At 41.2% G+C, this 24,074-nt stretch overlaps 1 protein-coding gene across 1 annotated transcript; it reads right to left on the bottom strand.

Annotated features, from left to right (window-relative positions):
* On the bottom strand, positions 1-13,449 carry stra6 (signaling receptor and transporter of retinol STRA6). The gene is made up of 18 exons (XM_047034054.1): positions 13,399-13,449; positions 10,190-10,556; positions 9,281-9,347; positions 8,101-8,183; positions 7,812-7,945; positions 6,928-7,094; positions 6,079-6,204; positions 5,345-5,415; positions 4,794-4,873; positions 4,642-4,703; positions 4,273-4,435; positions 3,860-3,935; positions 3,270-3,403; positions 3,007-3,124; positions 2,712-2,813; positions 2,469-2,632; positions 1,690-1,827; positions 1-904 (listed from the first exon to the last, which is right to left on the bottom strand). The coding sequence occupies exons 2-18, from the start codon at positions 10,270-10,272 to the stop codon at positions 654-656; spliced, it is 2,019 nt and encodes a 672-aa protein (XP_046890010.1). The 5' UTR covers positions 10,273-10,556; positions 13,399-13,449; the 3' UTR covers positions 1-653.
* Between the last annotated feature and the right edge of the window lie 10,625 nt (positions 13,450-24,074).

The following is a 24,074-nucleotide window of genomic DNA, read 5'->3' as shown; positions in this document are numbered from 1 at the left end:
TTTGAAATATAATGCAACGCACAATGTAAAGATGGATATCAACATTAAGAATGCAAAGCCAATGAGGACGATCCTGAACCTTAAAGTAATTTTTGTTTCTTGTAGAACTTCTTTAAAACATCAGGACAAAATGGTATAATGTGTTGTGAGTTACAAGCCATAAAGATAGACAGACCAATATGCAGCTATATTTTTTGTACCTACAGGAATGTCCCTGTAATTTTGAATATATTGTCATTACACTTATTTTAACAATGTAAGTGTTAATTACACAAATACGTGTAAAATTGAACACATGGAAAATTTACATTTACTCGATCTTCCAAAACAGAACACTCTGTACATTCATAAATAGTCACACATTCTAACCTTGTAGCAATGGTTAGACAGGAGTTCAGTGCCACACCACCTTTGTTAGACAAGAGACTCTGCACATCCAAATAAACAATGGAACATTTGACAGAACAAACTGGAAATAACCCTCAAACAGCACTTTCTTAAGCACTGGGCTGTAAGTGCACTTATCTCAACAAATCCAGACAGATCTATGCATAGAGAAAAATACTATAGTATATAATCTGCCCATGATCCAAAAACCAACAGGAGCCTTGTTAATCACAATAAGCCCAGACCCTCAAGGATAATGTCCCATTTCAGTTACTGGCAGCTGGCTCCACCTCCTTCCCAGCATCCTTGGTTCCTGCCTCCTTTTTGCTGTCCCCCTTTGTGGTGCGGTTGAGGGTTCCGTTCACAAAGCTTTCAGAGCTCTGGCGCTGGAAGTGCTTCCTGGAGCCCACCAGGGAAGGGTTGTTGACCAGGGTGTAGAGGAGCAGCCAATGTCCTCGTGCTCGCTTTGCAGTAGACACCTTGTTCTGTTTCTTCTCCTGCTTAACCAACTGTATTCCTGTGCACAGTTAGAGAGAGACATTACATGTGGGCACAGCAGGTTAACCAGTTAAAGTTCTCATTTAGGAGCTTGAAGTGAAGAGCTTTGAGGAAAGTAATTTAGGACCTACAAGACACCACAGAGAGTAATTATGCAAAACAATCATAATTGTAATCCTCAGTTAGAACATATTGAGTTTACCATTAAAACACTTTATGTATGTGGCCCAAAGGGCTTATGCAATTACAGGATGCGGAATCCAGTGCTATCGCAAACCCTCTCTGTAATGCAATAGATGATTACCAGCGATGCATTATTTTCTTTGCTGGGTGAAATCCTCTATCTACCAATCCTCCCCAACACGCACGCACACACGCACGCGCACCTACATACACACACACACACACACGTTACAGTATGTTAGACAAGCCATGTGTTTTTGCTTGTACTTCTTGGGGACAGCATCCATCTGTATCGCTATTATAAAACCAAACAGAACGTGAGCACAAAATATGTACAGCTGATTAGTTAACAGAAGGTCTGATTAAGGGTAGCACCAGAACCTTGGTGTAAATACACAGACACATACTTCATGGATTCAGATTGAATTAGACCTGCCATGATTACAGTGCGTGCAAGATCCAATGATTGTGTGATTTACGTGCTCACTTCTGCAGCCTAATTCAAGCAATCAACACACATTTTGAAAGGCTGGATCTTTCCCATCATATAAAGTAATAGCTATCCATCAGTTTAAGCATTGAGGAGGTTGTGTGGTTCCACGCAGGAGCACAGGTACAGACCTTCCTCTGCATCTCGTGCCTTTGGTCCAGCACTGCCCTCCTGTCCTGCACACTGCAGCAGCAGCCCACAGAACGCCTTCATAACAGGGTGCGATTGGCTCACCTCAATCTTCAGATAATGAGCATAACAGCGGTAGGCTGCAGAGAATCACAGGGAAAGAAGTATCTGGACTGACTGGAATGCGGAGCAATGAGCACAAAGATTGCACACGGATTGCCTCCACCGTCAAAGCACATAATGGCCACATCACTAGTTTTATCCATCTGCTTTCCTTACAACGGTAGTCTGATATCAGTGGCCATTTATGCGAGTGGTGTGCAATACCACCTCTGTTGCATAAAATAAGGATATCATATGAGTCATATACTGCTTCCATCACAGCTGGATGAAAAACCCATTTTAGGTCTCTGAAAAGAATCTCTATGTATGCATTTATTCAGGGAAATTGCTTCACTTAATTCAGATCCATGCTTTAAAAGCATCCCAAGGGGCAGAAACATAGAAAATTGTAATTGTGAAAATGATTTGGCTAAGAGCAATATGACAATGACATAAAATGATATTATGATATAATTATGTGCCTGTACTGAGGCCACAGAGCACAGTCATCTATGGAAGCAATCTATTTTATTTATTTTTTATTTCACCTTTATTTAGCCAGGTAGGCTAGATTGAGAACAAGTTCTCATTTGCAACTGCAACCTAGCCAAGATACCTGGGGGTATATCACTAAGAAGGATACACACAAAACCTTACAGTGCGAGGGGGTCAGACTCACCAGGGTCAAAAGCCTCCACGTTGCGGTTAAGCAGGCTGATGTCCATGCGCCCCAGGTGCACAATGTTGAAGAGGGCGGTGATCGCCAGGCGCCACAGGCCCAGCAGCACCCCAATCAGAACGTTGACTGGGAACAGCAGGTAGGTCATCAGGAACAGGCTGCCCCTAAAGCAAAAGATCAATCTAAGCATTTTTTTTCTTCAATTACAATAACCAAAATGGACAACCATGCTATGCACCATACCTGTTGTTCAGGTCTCGCGTTCCTGCAGACTTTTTGATGAAGAAAAACCTGGCAGCTACATGTTGAACCGCGACAGCCAAGATCAACATCAACAAGAAGGGCCTGTTGTATTACATGAGTCCACAGTTACAGTCCGACACCAGTTTATTAAACAACCATCCAAGTACCGAAGAGACCTCTCTTCACGAGAACCTTTCCGAAAAGTGCATGTATAACCACAGCAAGAAATGTAATCTCAGTGACAGACAGTAAAAGTGTGAAGAGATGAGAGGGGTGAGAGTGTGGGAATGCTTACCACATGTTTCCTACGACTTGGAGGAGCATGAGATTTTGTCCATGAAAGACGGGAATGAGGATGAGAAACACGGCAATCAGAATGCACAGGAAGAACACCATGGTTTGGATGAGCATGCCTGGACAAGGGAAGACAGCCTTAACAAAAACAACCTCCTTCACCTACAGTGCAGCATGCAGTAAGCTGACATAAGCACGGCTGTTAAACTCAATTCTTGCAAGCAGCTTTTGCATGTATGAGGCCTGGTTGTGGTGGTGTGTTACCCAAGCAAAGGTGTGCAGCTTGGAAACTGGTGAATCCCATCCAGCAGACCAAGGCAGGGCGTGATGGCCGGATGCTTCTCTGGCAGTTATAAACATTGTAGATATCTCCCCTGTACAGCCCCTTCAAGTTTGACCTAATGATTGTCCCCAAAAATGTAGAGACAAGATCATCATGGAGGTGAGGCCAGTGGAGGCCTATGTTATAAATCAGATCCAGACACACAATACACTGCAGTATTCTCTCAGGATGTGTAGCATCATTAAAAAGGAATACAATTTAGATACATGACTTGGGAACCTCATTACTTTAAAAACCTTATTATCCGTTATAATAACGCAATTTTCATTTCTTATCATAACTGGTTTCCATTAGTGCAAGCGCTTTTCTGTGAGTGAAATTGCACTTACACACATAAAATAGGGCACCGTGTGGATAATTAAAAGTTGATATATAAAAAATTGGCAGGCACTCAGACCAGCACAGCATGCAGTAGACGTATGTGTAACAGGTTTGTGGAGCAGTGGTAAAAGACAAGCACGAGGAGGTGAGAAGGGAGAAGAGGAGGGTGGTGTGCTGTTCCCGTGCTCACCGATGCAGGACCATGGACCTCATGAGCATGGCCAGGTTCACTAAGCAGGAAAGGGTCATCGCTGACAGATAGCACACTGTCAAAACACATGTCATATGACAAAGGAGTCACTATGGCAGGGTCACATACATGAGACATTCAGCATTTTCAAACATTGCTGATAAGGAGACAAACCGCTGCAAAAACATTAATCGGTTCAGCAGTCCAAATCAGTGAGTACATTATCCCATTTCCCCTGTAGCTCGTTTTGGTGCTGATTAACAAATGTGCCACCGTGTCAGCATGACAAGAACGTAACATATTAACAGCATGCACTTTAGTGCATCACAAATAGCCATTTTGTGAAGAACGTTCAAGAAAACCTATTACCAGTCTAGAACGTCAAGAAGGGATGTTTACCAGCATTTGCTTACCTTCTACACACCACATGTAAAAGACCACAATCCTGACCACTTCATCACGGTCCTCTGACAATACTATGTTGAAGCCAGCCAGCAGGAAGGCAATTTTGTCATCGACCCCTCTGCGGACGATCTGGAGAGTTGGCACGACGCTAGTCACCAGTATCAGTGCCATCTGCGAACAAGTAGGTTCATTCAATGTGGGGGAAAAGGACCACTAGCATACCTGAAAACTGTAGACATGTACCGTAGCTGTAGATTTTTCATGTCGTCAAGCGAGAATAAACATCTTAAACATCCTTGAACGACCAAATTTAATTCGTTTATTAATTTTTTAGATACGAATGCTGAAAACATTGTGTAAACTAATTTGATGATTACCTGGTATATAGCAATAAAGGATACCACAGCAGATATTGCCAGCTTCAGAGGAAAACGGAAAACTGGAGAAACAGGAGACAAATACAGTTAAGAGAGACAAGCAAATCAAGGACATGAACAGAGACAAAACAAATATTTACTGCCATCATTACCCTCCTCTGGCGTGTAAATGTAGGCCTTCACAGCATCAGTCATCCGCTCAATCCGAGATGGCTTCTCAGTGCCGGACGTGCTGAGAGAATCAGATTTACAGTGAGTATCTTAAATGTTGGGTTCAACCATAATGAAACCATTTTCTGCTCATTGCCCCCATGCATACAGTGTATTCTCTCATTCTCTTACTATGACAGTCATATCAGATGATGCCTTCCTCTGGAGGATATACATCCTTTCCTGGCTCCCAGTCAATACGTCAGGGAACCGTTTCCACTGGCTAAAGAGCTCCTATTCATTATCAGGCTGGATATCAGATAGAACTAGTTTCCACTTTCCATTTTGTCAGTTGGGGATACTGCTAATTTGCACAGTATAATTTCCCATTCATTTCTTGGATGTTTATCTGGACAGAAACACAGGGAAGCTTCCTGACCAGGAACCCCCTGTTGCCAGTGATGTCATGGCTCACTACACACTGAAGGGACATCCTCTGCCTAGTTTATCAGATCAAGCTTAGGTTGATGTACCAAGCGACAACCATTCTAACCTGTCCTTTGATGCCTTCTTCTTTTTCAGGATTTTCTTGACATAGTCTTTGTAGTAGCTGCTGTTAAGATCCTATGTGGAAAGACAATTTCACAAGGTTAGGAACGATGTGACAACATTCTCGTTTGTCATTTAATACGTCAGGCTATTAGTCATCACGTGTCATGCAGGGAGGAATGGGGTGACCAATGGGTGATCTCCCCACTCAGTTTCATCACATAACCTTACAGAGATTATCGTCAAAACAACACAGCATTGTACCTTGTTGAGAAAACAAGGCAAACAAGGCAACCTTTTCATAACCTGAACGGGAACATAACATAAACCAATTACATAAAAGCTGCTTACAATGATTAGACCTCTGGTATGCCCATGTGGAGTTGACATATTTCCCTCTGCCTAGATTGAGTTAGCACAGTAAGCTCCTTGATTAGCAGCTATGGCCACTCATGATGGTTTCCCACGTGCACACACAGAGAAAATGTGTAACTAAGAAGCGACATTTATCTTTGTAAAAGTTGAATTTCATGAAAACTGAAACAGAAAACAGGCCATTCAGTTGACCATACACATTTGAGCAATAGTGACTAGGACCTCGAATCACGAAAGGTACTGTACAAGTACCCTACATATACACACAAGCGCACACATGCAGTCACAGTGGGTATACAGAGACACTTCTCACACACACTTACAGTACACCCAAGAGGAATTTCTCTCAGCTCCCACACTCACCTCAGTGGCATTGTTTTTCTCTGTGCCCTTTAAGCCCTTGAACAAGAGAAGCGGATACTGGAAACTAAGGAATGCCAAGCAAGCAATTTGGGGCAGGCTGGTGAAGAGGGAGTAGTACTTGTAGATCTGCAATTAAAAACAGAAATAGGTCAATGTTCCCTCCTTCAAGTACCCATCTCTTTCTTTACATTCTAAAAATACAAATGAGAAAAAAAGTCAATCTTGTTGAACCCATCAATGTATTGGTCACAGTACTACTTGATTCAGAGGCTAAGAGCTCAGGCAACACAGATCAGTCTGTTTTCCCGGGGGCTTTTGTAGCCTGCCAGCACACTGGTGAAACAAATTCACCGGCCAAGGCTTTTCTTAAAAATGTATGAACATTGCACAATGTGAGGCCTAGATGTTTCTTTCCTACAGTAACTGACATTCAAGTAATTAACTGTGACAAAGCCTCTTGATAAAGATTGACCACAAGCCAGAACAAATGTATACAATTAATTGCATTAAACTTGAAATAATAGCCAGGATTAAGCTGCAAAATCCTGAATCAGACTAACTTCCCGGTGACAACATATACATTAGCATGACTCCCCTTTGTCTAATGATATTAATAGGTACCCAAAGAGCTGACAAACTCCTTGCAACTGAGCCAGGCTTGTCAAAGAAGAGAAAGCAACATAATGTTTCACTGTCTTATCTGCAAATCTGAAAAAAAAAAAAAATCTGCTTTCAACTAATAATAAGATACTGTAAATTGACCGGTTCTCAGTGGGCCTATTACAGATCAATGAATCATAAAAAGGTTCATAGCATGATGATCTGTACTGATCTCTGACACCTTCTTACCTCTGGTGTCTTGGGGCAGTCGACTTTCTGCCAGACCAGAACACCAAAATGTGTCCAGGAGAGAAGGCTTCCAAGCACGTAGCCAACTTGATTATGTAAAGTCCCACATGCTAAGAGAGGATAGTACAGAGCGGGGTAATAGAACAGGGACAGGATCATCCAGTTCTCTGCAAAATCAAACACACAGGAGTGTTGAGTGAGGAGGAGTAGCATCATACCAGGATGATCCAATAATTAACAAGCGGCTCGGCGAAAACAAAACTCGATGATAATATATTGCAAACGTATACATACAGTACATGCATTGCATTCATTGCCTACAGTTAATGTGCTGTACATTAGTTTGAATCAGTTTGGGTTTGTATACTTGATCAGCGAAGTATGAATGCCTAGCCATGTTACACAAGTTGATTTTACAAAAGTTTCATCGAGCAGGGCCCTACTCTAAATGAATTGAGACACATGCAAACAAGGTAATCCATTTATGCAGCTCAAGTATTGTTTGAAGGATTTAGCTGGCGTTAAAACTGAAGGTGTACAGTCTAGTTTCTAATATTAAAACTGTCTAGTGTCTAGTTCTCTTTTTTCAGTCGAGTCTAGATTTTGGACACATGCCTGCTTCTTCAAAGGGGGCCGGTGAATCAAGGTTAATTTGATATCTTGCAGAGAAGAGACTCACAAAATGAGTAATATAACCCATAAAATGAGGTGGCTTGAGTCTCAACAACATGAAAATAGTACAATGGACAATGAGAATAAAGATCTATGAACATATTTTGTTAAAGAATGTAAATGTTAGTCAAGAAATAAATGCATTTAATAATGTTTTAATTTAATTATGTATGATGGGCCAAAATCACTACTGTTTTTGGTCTACAACTTACGTTTATTTCCTGCATCTTTAGTGAACGGAAGAGGGTTTGGCGCTATCACTAGTCCAAATAGTTTGCAGAAGAGCACGCCAAACACAGCCACAGCCAGGCCCTTGTGTTGGGTATGGTCCAGGAAGTTGACGGGGCTGTTAGTTCAAACAGAAGATATTTAGAACCAACCCGTTACCAGCTGCTTCTTCTTTGATAGATGATGTCATGAATAACGGCATTAACGGTCGATATTTGACAGTAGACCACAGTAGAAATGTCAATAAATAGTGATCAAAGGATGCAACTGTACCTGAGTAAGCCAGGGAGTCCTTTCTGACCATCTCCCAACTTCATACGTCTGGCTAAGACTGCTAGGATCAGCATGACAACAAGCTAAAGTAGGGGAGGACATTCCAGTTAGCCCCATGTGCCTTCTACTGACCCCTGTGCTACGTGACCAGTGGGCCCCATGTGCCTTCTACTGACCCCTGTGCTACGTGACCAGTGGGCCCCATGTGCCTTTTACTGACCCCTATGCTACTTGACCAGTGGGCCCCATGCAGCTGTACACCCCCCAGGGTTCTATCCCCATCCTCGTTTCGACCAAATAAGGAAGGGGGGGGGGAACCCGACACAAATGGCAAGACCCCAATCTTTCCAAGTGGCACCCACCATCTCTGATCTGAATGAGTGTCCATCAGTCAGGATCACGACTGCTACAACAGTTTACTGACCTGTCATGACCTTTGACACATTTAGGAAACAAAAGACTTAATAAAACACTAATGCCACAACATGGGGCATTACGGACTAATTATAGAGAAGACATTTTTCAGACATGAATGGAGAGGCTAAAGAGATTGCTTCCAAGAGGTGCTTGCAGTAGCTTGGAGATTGCTGCAAACATGGAGAGTGAAACATGTAGCCTTATGCCTGACATAACCAAGCTAATATATGTATTATATACGACAGGTAAGGACAATGGGTCAATTATTACTTGTGCAAAGTAAAGCCTAAAACAGGAAACGTTGTTCAGAATGATCAGGTGATATACTGGATTAATACGCAATTGAGGAACCCTCTCACTTACATTTACATTTAGTCATTTAGCAGACGCTCTTATCCAGAGCGACTTACAGTAAGTACAGGGACATTCCCCCCGAGGCAAGTAGGGTGAAGTGCCTTGCCCAAGGACACAACGTCATTTTGGTGTATCGAACTGGCGACCTTTAGATTACTAGCCCGACTCCCTCACCGCTCAGCCACCTGACTCCCTGTTTTACAATTCGAGTAACAGCTGTGATGCTTGAATCTCACTGTTCATAATCTCTTTTTATAGGAAAAGCATCTAGAAAACGACATGGCAACAAAAGGCGGTTGTCATGCAAGTTGTTGAATCAGTGGGCGAGCACCTGTAAGTGTGGGTGATGGTAATGATTGAACAGTTTAACGTGAAAAGCATTCTGATTGGCACATAAGGGAGAACTCACAGATATTGCAGCGATGCATATGTGGTAGAGCCTGTCATCAGCTGTTGGGTCACATGGTGGGATTATCCTGAAAAAAGTTACAAAACACACTAATCGTAAGTTGTTGGAATCTGATGGTGTTACTCAAGACACCCTGAGTCAATGAGCACACCCCACACTCCCCCTAAACTACTCACACATGATTTGTGGCCACAGGACCATTTGTGAGAGGAAACTTGGCTACTAGAATCGCAAAGCACTGATTTACATTTCAACGGATTGGCGTCAACGTGACACCAGAAAACAACTAATGACCAGCTACATGTTCCTGTCCACATGAGTGTGAATGCTCATGGGACAGACATGATCAGGCTTTGTTGTACTGGCAGGGAAGCCCGCAGGTATTCGTAAGGACAAAGGCAACCTATCAAACTAGGATGGGTGAATTTTACAACAGTTCACATGCCAAAGTGTATCACCTTGCCTCTTTAGTAGGGCACTCATTGACTGCACTAGTGACATTAAAGAGACCAAGGTCATCAAACTAAAGTTAAACAAACTACTTTTGCACTTAATTATAAAATGTCAGTGTGTGTTAGATTTTAACTGAGTTGGACACCTCAGATGCCCACACAGCACACCCATATAGTAAGCATATCTCTCTACGGTAGATCATGTCATCTTACATACTGTACAGCGCTAACAAGAGCTTTGATGAAGAATATAATTTTACTGATCAACGTTTGATGTCACCTTTTTGTATAATAACTGAGAAGTAGCCTTTTAACCTCACAATGTTTAACCTCAGTCAGTTTACTTCTATACCTTTGTATTAGAGTATATTATCGACACACGTCCACCCACAAGTACCGGACAACAAACTTGAGGAATTCCAAACTTTTGACATGAGGGGAATATATTTGTACTCACTCAACTGGCACTGTGGTAGGCACTGCATTCTCCGAGTACCAGTCTGGGTAATCATAGTAGTCCTTAACCGTGTCCTCACTCATTGTTCTATGTCTATCCAAGTGCTAGTTGTGTTTGGAGATCCCCCAACTCTGGTACAGCTGAAATACCCTAAGTAGAAGAGGAACAAAAAGTTTCTGAAATGCTTTGGTTGCTGCTGCTGCTGCTCTGGTGTCCTTTTCCCCTGGTTTCGGTCTCCTCTTTCTCCTGCTCAGTCTGGATTCAGGTGCCCTTGTCCCTCTGTGAGAGATGTGACAGGTCCTGGCTGCAGAGTGCCACCCCCCTCACTTCGGGCCCTTTTTCAGATGAGGATTACCACACTGGGTGACTGGGGAGAGAGCGAGAGTGAGACTGAAAGGAGGGAGAGAAATGTTGAAGACAAGGCAGCCAATCTCCTCTACCACCTGCAGATTACTGGGATTAGATCTACTTCCAGGGCTGTGCCAGTGGACCTTTGGCTGGTAGGGAGAGACAGGAGAGAGGTGCTCCGTACTTATACATGTAAAATTCAAGCTTCCACTGTGTGGGCCGCTGATGACTGACCTATCCACAATGTTCCACTGGTGATAACAGGGGAGATTTCCATTGAGTTTTTTCCCATTAGTCACAGTGATGATTCCTGTGTGAGGTCACTGAAGGGGTCACCTTTGGAAAACCAAGCCAACCAGGAGTCCCATACACATTTCACACGTGCATTGCAGCCTGCCACACCTGTCCTTCTCTGCGCAACCCTTAACCTGCCTCTTGATAAAAATCAAGGATTCTTTTGATGGCACCAGTACTTTGTCTTCAGCAGATAAGACAATTAAGATAAGTCAGGTGTATATATACACTGTAGTCTGCACAATTAAAGAAAACACTTTATTTTCTACTGAACTGTTGTCTTTGTTCGAGTACAAGGACCGTCCAAAGACGGCTTGCAATTTGATTAGATGCAATCAGTTCAATTACTTCACTGAAAGCAATTTGGATGCAAAATCCTTGTTAAAACAAAGATGTGGGCAAAATAATATCCAGTCATCCAGGGTATTTTAACAAATACTGTATGACATTTAAATAAACAACTTACTTGTAAAAAAGATTACTCTTCAGCATTTGGCCAAACTCTCAGCAGTTTACAAAGTGAATAAGAAACAGAAAATTCTCATTTGCCCCCCCCCCCCCCCCCCCCCCCCCCCCCCCCCCAACCTTAAAAGAGACGTAATCATGTGAGTGCAACGAAGACAGGTTGAGGTCAAGGGGTCAGACCTAAAACCCCAACTCCAAAACAAGAGCAAGCGCTATGCAGAGGTTTATGCTCTGACTTAAACTTTGATACTGAATAGGTGCTACTCTAAGTGTAAAACGTTGACCAGTGCCAGAAAGATCTCCTGTGGAAGTTTAGCTTTTGTAACATGTAGAGACTAGCTCTCACCTCCTGTCTGTGAGACTGAGGAGGTTTTGTAACCCTGCTACAAGGTTCACTCATTATGCTGGGATTACAGTGCTAGATTGTAAAAAAAAGAAAAAAAAAGAAAAAAAAAAAAAAGAAAAAAAAAGAAACAAAAATCCATTCCTAACACTCCTGAGAAAGCACAGTCTGGAGGCTAAAGCTCCCAAATCAAATTCACTCCTCAAGAAAGAAAAAATTGCCCTTGCAAATAAAGGGGTCGCTGAACAAAGAATGCTTTGAAGGGTTATAATTACATCTGCGAGATGGCATCGTAATTGTGCCAGACAGTTTACTTGCATCAGGTTTGACCATGGTTGTTGCTTAATGGTCTCACATAAGTCCTTTGATAAGTGGTACAAGAAGTGTGATTCCACCCAAAATAAATGTAATTGGATTAATACTACACAGTTTACTAATCCATTTTTAGGAAAACAAATACTTACATTATCACTCAAGAGTCTACTTATCTAAAAAGCATACCATCTTTCACAAAAACTAGTGAACCATGTGACACACTTAACAAGCTTAAATGGCCTTTTACTGAAATACTTACAGCATAACTTGATTGTCATACAGCTAACTGGTTTCAAAGCCAAATGGACACAACTAAATAGAATCCAGTCTCTTGTCTAAGGCAATTGTAATTACGTTCCAAGGCTTCATGCGCGTGTCTGATTAAAGATACCCAAACAGTGAGTCCAATGTGGAGAAGATTGATGCTTCTCATAATGACTTCATATCCACCATCATCCCTCAAGGCCCCTGGGGAACACTTACAGACCTCCATAAAAAAACTGTGGTCATGGTTAACTAGGTGTCCAATTGACAGAGCAGAGTGTTTGGTGGGGAAAGGAGAAATCTATAGACAAGTAACTGTGATAGTTATCTTCAATATAACAAAAATCACTACTGTAAGTGAATGATAAACTGAATTGTTAAACAAAACAAATGGTGGTAGGCCAACACTGTAGGTCAGTTTAAAAGTATGACAAACGTTCAGTAGATCATTCCTAAATTGATCGAATACACTGATACAAATAATGTCAAATGCGATTTAAGTAGGCTACCCAGCTAATTCACTTAAGGCCTTGACATTCGTACACACAGTCAGGCTTAAAGTAAAGGACAACAAACTCCTCATTGATACGAAAGATCATTCTTGATTACGTTTTATGGGGACACATGACACATATCCATGTCTTTGAAGTTTTCAGTTTGATCTTTCCTGCTGCAACAATAGGGCTTTCAGGAGACTTCACGGTGTCAGTTTACCCTGTACACCGACAGGTAAAAGTGAAATAAAGCCCCGCTTCAAAACAATGTGGATGTTGGTATTAGCTAGAAGAAATACAAATGTGATGCCACAAATGTTTGATTGAATATTTTATGTGAAAATTACACAATGCTTGAACTCACTTGCAGCGAATGCCACAGGATCACCTATTTATCGAAGTCAATTCGCGACGTAAAGAAACAAACTCAGATTATGTCATGATTCTTACTCGATTGTAAGAATTTAACCAATGTATCACTGATCCAATTAAGATGTCCTATACCATCAACCAAACAGCATTAAATAGGCGTGGATCAATAGTGTCAGAATCACTTGCAAAAAGGTAAAGAAACACATCGTTGGTAAGTTAAACTTGAGAAAAGTTTGACTTTGTTAATCACATGGTTCAAATGTATGCATTGAACTGTGCAACGACAAAATGACGTCCCGATCAACATAATTTACCGTTTGTTGATTACAGTCCGCGCTGAGTCCTGCTAATCCATTGATTCTGAAACATAACAAATCACCTTGCACTAAAACCGAGAGTAGATTTTGGCATGCATGACAACCCCCACTATTATAAGTTGTCAAGAATATATGTAACAACAAATGCTCTCAAGATATTAAATATTATCTTCGCGGAAGACTATTCTAATCTCTTTTAAGACTTTGAACTATCTCTATCTTGCAGTGACCACAATTTAAGTGCTGGTCTAAGCATAATGGGAAAACAAGTGGAAGATAATTTAGTCATGAACGATAGGCCTACTGAGTGCATGTTCAATTAAAGTATTCACTTTATGAATGCCAAAGGCAATTCAATGTAGCAATCAAAAGTAATCTGTCATATTTGTTGATAGCCTACTGAATGATCATTTAAACGTTGATATTTTGTCAAGCCAACAATAATGATTCTTTACTGCTATGTGGATCTAGGTAAGCTGTTCACCTAAATCCAGAATTGTAAAAATTGCTACGTGCTTTCCCTTAAAAATCCAACTATTGTTTTATTTGGTCATGCATTCAGTGTGCAGCCATATCCCATGTTGTGTTTACATTGGGATTGGCACTCCGTAGCTGCAGCAACATACAGTAACAAACTTAATGGACACACAAACTGCACCTCAACAGTAGGAAGTGTTGCATATAGTAAAGTCACATCTGTTGTGAAAAAGTGTGGTTCTCATAGGAACGTGTTCCTTACTGTCCTAATGCAGAGGAATCGTTTGAAGGTGGAGGAGAAGGAGTTGGACTTCATTTTTGAGGTGGCAAATGTTCAGTTCAATCAGCTTGGAAAGTACATTCTGGTATTAACTGTAGAGAATCCCTTGAAGAACGAGTCTGGAACAGGATTGAAGCTGAGGATCAATGATGGAGATGTCCTTCAGTCAAGCTCTGGTCACACGGATGCTATTTTACAGACCAACCTGGATGAGTTTTGCACCTGCATGTGCAAGACATTTGTCTTCACTTTGCCCAAAGGTAGGCTTATTTGAAAATATGTTACTCTTTATCCAAGAACTGTTTTGGACGTTTGGAAAAAATACAGAGTTTGCCATGTTTTTACATTCACAGGCTATTGTAAAAATGACAAAAACCATGATGTGCGTCTCAAGGTGGAAGCTTTACGTATGACAGACTCAGACGAAAAGGATGGCATTAAATCTGGAGAAGGTTTCTTTGCTATCTACCCACGCACCAATGCTCCACGCATTAACCTTTATGCTGATCAGGAAGAGGAGTTGTTTCAGTATAGTGGCGTCATGGCCTTGCTGCGAGTGCATGATGATCATCTATCCATGCACTGCGGTCGACTGGTCTACTCTGTGGCCTTCCATGAGTCCAGGCCCTTTCTCCCGGAAGGAGGCCGTTCCTCTCGGATGTCTTCCCTGCTTCAAGGTGACCCACATGAGGGAGTGCCAACACTTGGAACCTCCACACTCCAAGTTCCTACACTGACTTTGGGATCGTCACAGCATGAGAGCACTGTAGTCTCCAGGAGCCAGGATCTTACTACAGAAGAAGACTTGAACACTAACCTTGTGCCCTCTCCACCAACTAGTCTTCCAACTTCCCAGGTGGAGCGCGTAAGGAATATTGATAATGACTGCATTCATAAAACACGATTGGGTTGTATTATTCTATATCGAATAATTAGTACTTAATCAATCCTGTTAACTGTCATATCCTTAGAACTCCCCAAAACCTGAACCAGAGACCAAGATGGACATCTCCAGTGATAGCCTTCCTTCCACCCCAAGGAGTGAAGCAGCCTCATGTCCAGAGCCGTCCAGCCAGACACCAAAACCTGGTGACCATGTGCCCCTGGAGGACACACCTGCCCACACACCAAAACCGTTTCAATACAAGCATGTAAGTAGATATTCTTGCTGTTACATAACAGAGCACAACTTTGTTGAGGGTCTGTGTTCTTGGCCATCAGTGTCAGTTGTTGGGACCTTGATATGGTCCATCCATAATGGCCGGGTTTCCCAGATTCGTTAACAAGCTCTTAACGCTAAGAGCGTCTTAAGAACGTTCTAAGAGCGCTCTAGAACTCTCTTAGAACGTTCTTAAGAAGATCTTAGCGTTAAGAGCTTCTTAACGAATCTGGGAAACCCGGCCAATATGACGTATTATTGTATATTGGGGCATGACTGACTGACTGTGTAGATGAAACAGACTGGAAGTGATGGCAGTATTCTCAAGTCATCCATTGTTGCTTCTCTTTTAAAAACCCAGATGTCCCCTGGGTCATCAAACTAATTACTGGGGTTACATATTTGCAGCCTATACTATTTCATGGCACTATTGTAATCAATGAGCCTTGTAACACTCAATTAGAGCATAATTGGATTTGCGTATGATTTCCTGGTGCAAGCTCATCAGACACAACAGCTTTCAGTGTCTGCACTTGTGATTCTGCTAGACATGACCACATTTTCGTAATTATATGCAGTCTACGCATACTCTCCCCACAACCCCCACAAGACAAAAAAAAAAAAAACGTAACTGCATTTTTTCCCTTTTCAAACATTGCAGGTAAATATCATTGCATTAATGTCTATCCTCACTGAAAGATGATATTGTGTGAATAGTTGCACATTAACCGTCTAACAACACAGGATCTTTGTAACCCAGAAATGTGGAAGCAGAGAGCTCCAATGACACATCTGACATCAAGGTTGAGTCCATTTCCCAAATGGCACCAGAAAATAAAATAAAAAATCAATTTCAGTCATGAAGGTCATTTGTGTTTACCACAGTTTTTTTAGGTGAGCGTGCCTGATTTATCGTTGCCTGTTATGAAAAGTGGGATGTTATAACTGAGGAGTTAGTGACATGTACAAATCTTCCTGATGGTATTTAAAGCGGCAGTGATCATCCCATTGCATACCAGACTCTGAACGGCACTCAGTCTGTCACTTTCATGCTGCGAACGGCTGACAGGCACTCTGACTTACAGCCAGGAGACGGGGGTGCTGGTGTCTGAGTTACGGTGAAATGGATTTCTTCACATCTTGGCTTAATAGAGACATCAGAATTCTGTTGTTTACCAAAATAAAAACATAGACACCGTGCCATTTCCTTTAAGAAATCTTTTGGATTAACTCATGTAAAAATCTACCCTTTTAAACCAATTTGCAGGAGAACCTTTGATGTCTCATAATTAAATAATAGTTATTTTATTTTATTTTTACATTTTGATAAATGTCTTATAAAAGCAGATGATAATTTATCCAAAGCTATAAATGCTATCACTATCACTTCTGAGATTCGTAGTGGCTAACCTCTGATCTGTAGTGTTTTCTCTGTTTATGGAGAATTTGTTTTGCACCACTTGATGTTATCTTCATTACTTCCATCTTCTGTGGCAAATACATTTTCTTTCATACTGTTTTAATTCTCCTGTGATATATATTGTCACCTAAGCATTGGCACTGCAGATAACCTATAGCCTAGGTTCTTCTGAGGTTTTTTGTTACAGCACAGCCAGGTTGTAAAAACATACTCAGATTCTGTAATTAAACCAAGCGTTTATGGCTGTTCCTGGGGGATTTCCTATGAGCCTGTGAGGACCAATTGTGTGTGATAGTTTTTACAGGCACAGTGATTGATGATGTCATTGCCAGGTCCTCTGCATTGTGGCAGGTAGTTGGGGGTTGTGCATGGTGGCTTGTGTGTCCATATGCTTACAGATCACTCCTTTCTATTTGTGCTGATGTATCCCTATTTCACTCACATGTGTATTTAATTGCAGGTTTAACAGGGATGATTCAGCCTGACTATACCTTACTGTGGAAACAGTCAAATAGGAGACTTGGTGGATCATCAATTGTATTTGTCTCACTGTGGTGTATGTAGTCTAGATGGTACAATTGACATTTATTCATTTAGAAAATTATGTTGTTCACTTGTGGGATTTTCTTTTGTCTAAAATGTAAAACAAAACAAATCAACATGTTGTTTTACCCTGGGAAACATTACAAATCTCCCGTCTCACTGAAAAGGCAGTTGGTTACATTGTCCATTACAAGATAAATTATGAATGTACACAGAGGGACATTATTCCAGTCATAGCCTTATAAATATGGATTTCAAACTAGATACATTTACATGTATTTAGCCTCCAAGTTTTTAATTGTGAAATTAGATTTCTACTCAGCATGCCTTGATTGCTAGTGGGTCTCTAAAGAGCAGAGTTTTAGAGAGTAATGACGAGCAGATGATTCTCATTGGCTTCTTTGTTCATGTGTGAAATGTTTCTCTAAGGACAGGAGTTGTCTTGGAATTTATTGTTTCTGTTTAGAAAACATAATTCTATCATCAGTAGCTCTGATAGAATTACCCTGGCTGACTAATGTAAGCCATTATTTACTTTAAGTAGTTATGGGGTATAGAACGACACAAATCAGTTCAAATATTTTTATTCTAGGCAGATTTGTAGAGATAATACTATAATTGTGTAAACCAAAACATTTGTTATAGAACGTGGATTCACTGGTTAATATATATATATATATATATTTTACTTAGAATCAAAGGAGATGCCATTTTGCTTTGGGAACGGAAGACTGTCATGCCCTCTGAGCTTGCATGTCTTTCTTCTTAGCATTGGTTTTGTCAGGAGGCCTGAATTTCACCAAAACCCATCCAGAGGATTTTATCAAGTTCTCATCAGATTCTTCTGATGAATAGTAAATATTCCTACTCTAAAGATGGAGACTTCTTTCGCTGCGTGTTTAGAGACTCTCACACATCTTTGCAGGAATTAATCTGAAAACTGAATAAAGAGCTTGCCTTGGTTACCAGCCACTGTGGGGAATATCCTATTACCCAAAAAGGGTGTGGAAAGAAATATGTGCCTTTACTAATTTAGATATTTAACAAACTGTACAGATAAACAGCATTATTTGAGAGGTACAAGCGCCCATTGTGAATGCTTATGAAATCTTTGTTTGGAATGCCTGCTTCTGTTGGTTTATATGACATTACTGTGAAGTTGAATTTGAGATATATTGAAGAATACACCAATTCTATTTTATGACTGTAATCGCATTTTATGTTGTGTGTTGAAAGGTATTACAGTTGTGTGTGTGTGTGTGTATAGGGTTTCTTCATTGTTAGATATTGGTTGCTGCCTGGTCTCTTTTGTTTGAACTGAAGGATTTTGACCCCAGTCATAAAGCTGTCACATTATGAAGTCTGTTTACTAGAACCAATGCCATCCTAGAAGAAAGATAAGCTATATGTTGTACCTCTCCAAGGTAATTCAATTATTGCCTACAAAGATAGCGGGGAAGCAAACTGTTTGTGTAAATACATTTAGTCCAATTTGATCCAACCAGATTACACTGCCATGTGGATGTCCCTCCATACATGTAATCCTTGATTACATGCAGCAATGATCTATGCAGGATTTTACAATGAATTTTAAATTGATTATTTTGTTGGACTGTACATTGAATGACATTTGTAGAGTCAGCCATCCCTGACAGTGAATGCTTAGAAGGATGTTGCTGAAATATTCTGAGCCTTGTCTACCAGGATAGTGTCACGGCCTCAGTTTATTGCTTTGAGATTGACGATATGGTCAGTATCATGTTTGTAGAACTCAGGTCAGTACAAATGACAGGCAGTACTGACTGTCTCATCTGGGTATTCTGGGAGATGGAGGGCAGGTCCCACTGAGCCTGCTAGAAGCCCCGCCCATGGGAACCCCTACTGGGAGCCCCGCCCAGGGGAACCCCTACTGGGAGCCCCGCCCAGGGGAACCCCTACTGGGAGCCCCGCCCAGGGGAACCCCTACTGGGAGCCCCGCCCAGGGGAACCCCTGCTAGGATCACTCAGATGAAACTCCATTAGCAAAAGGCTTCCTTCTACACTTCACTGCATAAACAATAATAAGCATCTCCATCTGAGAGCAATGGGCAACGCCCAGTGCCATAAATAAGGTATGGGTAAATGTTCACACCATAGTAAGTTGAGTAAGGTTGTATGAATAAACACAACTTTGTTTGTATTCTGTAAGAGACTTCTGGTGGCACTTGAGTTACATTATTCAGGCATACATATTGGAGAAATTCTGCTGTTGAAGACAAGGGCTTTGATACCACTTGTGTTGCACATGCTAACATTGCATGAACTTCCGCTGTTATGTATTTGCAGTATTTCACAAAGTTCAAGAACTCTCATGGTAGTCAATTTTATGAAATGGCGATGGCCGGTATATAGTATAGACCATGTTGCTGATCAAAGTCAGGGCTGTGTGATGTAACAGAGATTAGATGGTTTACGACGGGTTTACGACTGGAGCAGTGGGAGGGATGTCACCTCCCGTTAAGGTGTTTGTGTTTGTTCTGTTAATGTGTTTTTGTGAAGCACATGCTCACATGTTCATATGCAGCATGGAAGGTTCTTTCTGCTGAATAAAAATGTAAGACAATAAAATACAAAGTTATAAAATACACACTAGTTAATGCTGGGAAGACAATGGGTGATTCCACAACAGATCCAGATCAATAAAGCTGGTGGATTATTTCATGACCTTTAACATTACACTGTCTTTGAGAACACATCTGCCCTAGTATTGTCTTACTGGTGTGTGGTAGTGGTGGTCGTCACCTGCCTTTCTTTATAGTGACATCATTGTATCGATTCCTGTCATGATCACATACTCTGTCATGACACGTGAGTCATGTTTCCCGAACACAACCCCAGCGGGGTCAGTAATCAGGCCGCCATCTTACTCCTCTTTACATTTATGTTCGACATTTTATTCATTTAGCAGGTGCTTTTATCCAAAGTGATGCACACATAGTGGATTTAGAAAGTACAGCAGAAGATAAAGGATCTGATCTAATTCTTAATCCAAATGCTGTCCAGAAGCAACGCGGAGCATGCATGGTGCCTCCCAAGCACATCCATTCACTCTACGGCATACTCCACCGCCTACAATAGGGTACTACAATAGAGTACTTACGAGGAGTTCTGTAAAATCCTCGTTCTAAAGAGCCTTAGGAGTCACAGAGCTCATGTGACCCAGCCCTTCATTAGTAGAACAACAGATTGTAATTTACATGCACACGTCCCACTGAGGGGATGGGGGGGGTAGTGTGTTAGGGGGGCGAGTGGGTGGGTGTCACCTGCTCAAGATGATGATTTGCAGGCATTTGGGGGTGATTTGCTCAACAGACCCTAAAGGCACTGTCATTTCTGGGGCCTCTTCATATGTGCTAATTATGAAGGGGGGGGGGGGGGGGCGGGGGGGGCAATCATCACCTTTCAGTGGCTGGAGAGACTCTACAGTTGGAATCTGATTATCTTTGTTTTTGTTATGGACTTCATTATCTTCAGCGTTATCTCTGGACGTACATTAGAATGTCATATCAGTGGTATTATGACTGCGTTCAGATTTCATTGTGTTGCAATTCATACCTGATAATGGGTTTCATCCACTTACAAAATCAAAAATTGTCACTTGCATAATACAGTTGAACCTTGATCTTGTGCTACTGATTTCCTAGTTGTCTTTTTCTTCACAGTGCCATTTAGAAGTGTTTGATATGAATAATAGGTAGTGACAAACTCCATAGACGGGCATCATTATTTTTCAAAGCCAAACCCAGAGAAACGGCTGATAAGGGACCTCCCCTGTGCCTGCTGGGAGATTTCTCCTCTTGAGAGTTGAGCAGCAGAGCACTGTCAGCCTTCCTCTTTTATTTATCAGTGAGTCACATTCAGAAGTTATAGGCTTTTGGCTGTTTGCTGTAGTTTAAAGAAAGACCCATGTCTGCCTAGCTTGCTCCAAAACCCATCCTTTATTCTAACATTGATTTAACACCCACTGGGCGCCTATTTTTTTTGACAAAATATGGCATTGTAGCGTCTCCTTTTAATGTGCGCTTCTGCATTGAAGTTACAGTGAGCGTTATACTGATCTCAGGCTGTTCTTTTGATTCAAAGCTATGACAGGTGATGATGTCAGCAGACTACATAACACAGAACAGATGGGGGAGAAGTGATACCCACTTTGAGAACACCTGGACCAGTGATCACAGCATTTCTGAGTAAAATGGCTGGTTTCATCTTCTGATCCATTTGTGCCCTCACCTTCTATCATGCTACATTTGTATGAAATTTCATTTTTTGTCTTTGTCTTGAACAAACATCTTGATATACTGATTCAGTTGAAAAAAAGAACAAAAAAGGGTCTGTCACCAAAATCACATATAAAGTTGAAAGCCTAATGTCGCAAAATACACAACAGTATTCTCTTTCTGTAAATATATAGAAAGCTATAATGGCTTGTTTAAGCACCCATGTTCTAGGGTCATCTGCTTATCCACTCTGTCTTTTTCGGGTTTGTTGCCCATGTTTCCTTTATTAACACAAATCATCACTCACACAATCTATTTTTATGCTCCTAACAGATGCAAAATGTAAGCAATGTTAATTGGTTGGGAGATGGGCTTCTACATTCTAAATTAGATGTGTGCATAAGTTAATTGAATAGTGATTGCATTCCTGTGTCCTAATTCATCTGCAGACAAATGTGACAAAGACATCCCCTGGAGAACATGCTGCATTTGTTGTTGTCTCATTACCTCCTCTTTGCCTGTATTTGGATGTGAATAATCGGGCAACCAATCTGTATAGAGAGTCCAGGTCATATGATTGGAAAGCGAAATCTCCAAAGGCCTGACATGTCACTACTCTGGTACACGGCCAAGACAACCCTGTCTTGTTATTGTTCTATTCTTTTGTCCGACATTGACTAAATCAGACTCCTCTCCTCCCCCATATCCATCTTTCCCCCTTTATCCTTCCTGTTTTTCCCTGTGCTGCTTATGAAATGTCTTCTCCAGCTCTGAATTATTGACCAGACTGCAGTCCTGTGAGACTGAGCATGTGGTGAGCTGTTGTCCATCTTTAGCTCCACTGAGCCATCCCTCTTTCTCCTTGAAAACGTAGCTGCGGTTCCTCGTACAAGACTTGAGAGGTTGAGAGAGTGTAAAGGACAGTTAAAAAACGAAACAAAAAAAAACAGTTTGTGAATCTTCCTAATACATCTAATGAATACCTCTGGTTGTCGTTTTCACCCAATGTATTTTATTTGCAGATTGGCCTATTACATCTTGGGGTCGGGAATTCATTTGTGTTGTTCTGCAAATTATGTATACAATACATCACATAAATTGTCTGTTTTTTTTCAGACATTCGTATCCATATATTGATTTAGCAGTATATTGATGTGATTGTTAGTTTGAACATTGGCACACAGTGTCTGGGAAGGCCTACCTGTTTTTCTTTTTTTAAATTGATTCGTGAGATTATCAGATTGCTCAGTTACACTATCAGTGTTGTGGCATTGATTGCATAGACCAATGAGTTCAAGTGTCTTAATCAGGTGTGGTCTTGCAGTTTGCTGACTAATTTTGTTCATTTGGCAATCAAGATTTTACCTGGCGGAGGTAGGTTTAAACAGGTGGATGCATGTTGTGTAATGCTGTTTCTTAATTCCACCATATTTGACAAATCTGCCCATTTTTGCATCTGTTTTCTCCATGTATAAACTCAGACTTAATGAATAAAGGCTTAAAATTCATACAGAATGTGGATGAGGTGAGTGAACATTTTTAAGAGGCTTTTCCTAAAAGCTGCTAAACTTTTCAGGGCCAGGTTACAGGTTTTATTTTGTAAGAGCAGTTTCTGCCGGGAAACCACAGTCAGCGTAGGGGAATGTTGATTACGTTGCACACTAGAGAGAACCTTGGGTTGAAGATGGATGCTGTTTTATTGTCCTCAAATGATTATTCCAGTACAGGGTGCTGCATTACCCAGACGCTGTGAACAGCACTGAGTGACTCAAGGTTGCCTTCTGATGCATCTCTAAATTGACTTTCAGACCCCACTGAGAAAAGCCATTTCTTGTGCAATAGGTTGTATTGTGAGATTACTTGTTGCTTAGGAACAATTGTGACTTCATGCATTGAGCTTTGCTCTGCCAAGGACTTCACTTTGAAAAGACATTCGTCTCCAGTAAAGCATATGCTAGTGCAGAAAATCAGTTGACTGCAGCTTTAAAGTGCTCTTTTTGATATACTTAGAACCATCACAAATAGAACAAAGATGCATACAATCTTGGCTCATTCAGGTTGGCATTTTGGGCACTGCCTAGTAAAAATATTACTTTTCCCCATGACCAAATGAAAATAAGATTTTGCGCAATCAATTAGATTACTCCCACTTTACCATTGCAGCCATGTTGCAAGCAGTTTGTTAAAATGTTGCTGTCACTTGGAACCAGAAAAAGGTTTCTTGAAAATAAAATTTTGCGCAATCAATTAGATTACTCCCACTTTACCATTGCAGCCATGTTGCAAGCAGTTTGTTACATTTCTGCTGTCCCTTGGAACCAGAAAAAGGTTTCCTGAAAATAAAATTTTGCGCAATCAATTAGATTACTCCCACTTTACCATTGCTGCCATGTTGCAAGCAGTTTGTTACATTTCTGCTGTCCCTTGGAACCAGAAAAAGTTTTCCTAAAACTATGTAAAAAACAGCATGTTATATTCACCAATTCCCTCTCTTTGTGTGTGTGTGTGTGTGTGTGTGTGTGTGGGGGGGGGGTGTTT

The sequence above is a fragment of the Hypomesus transpacificus genome, chromosome 14 (assembly GCF_021917145.1).
Source record: "Hypomesus transpacificus isolate Combined female chromosome 14, fHypTra1, whole genome shotgun sequence".
Lineage (NCBI taxonomy): Eukaryota > Metazoa > Chordata > Actinopteri > Osmeriformes > Osmeridae > Hypomesus > Hypomesus transpacificus.
This window is presented reverse-complemented; position numbering and strand designations above follow the sequence as displayed.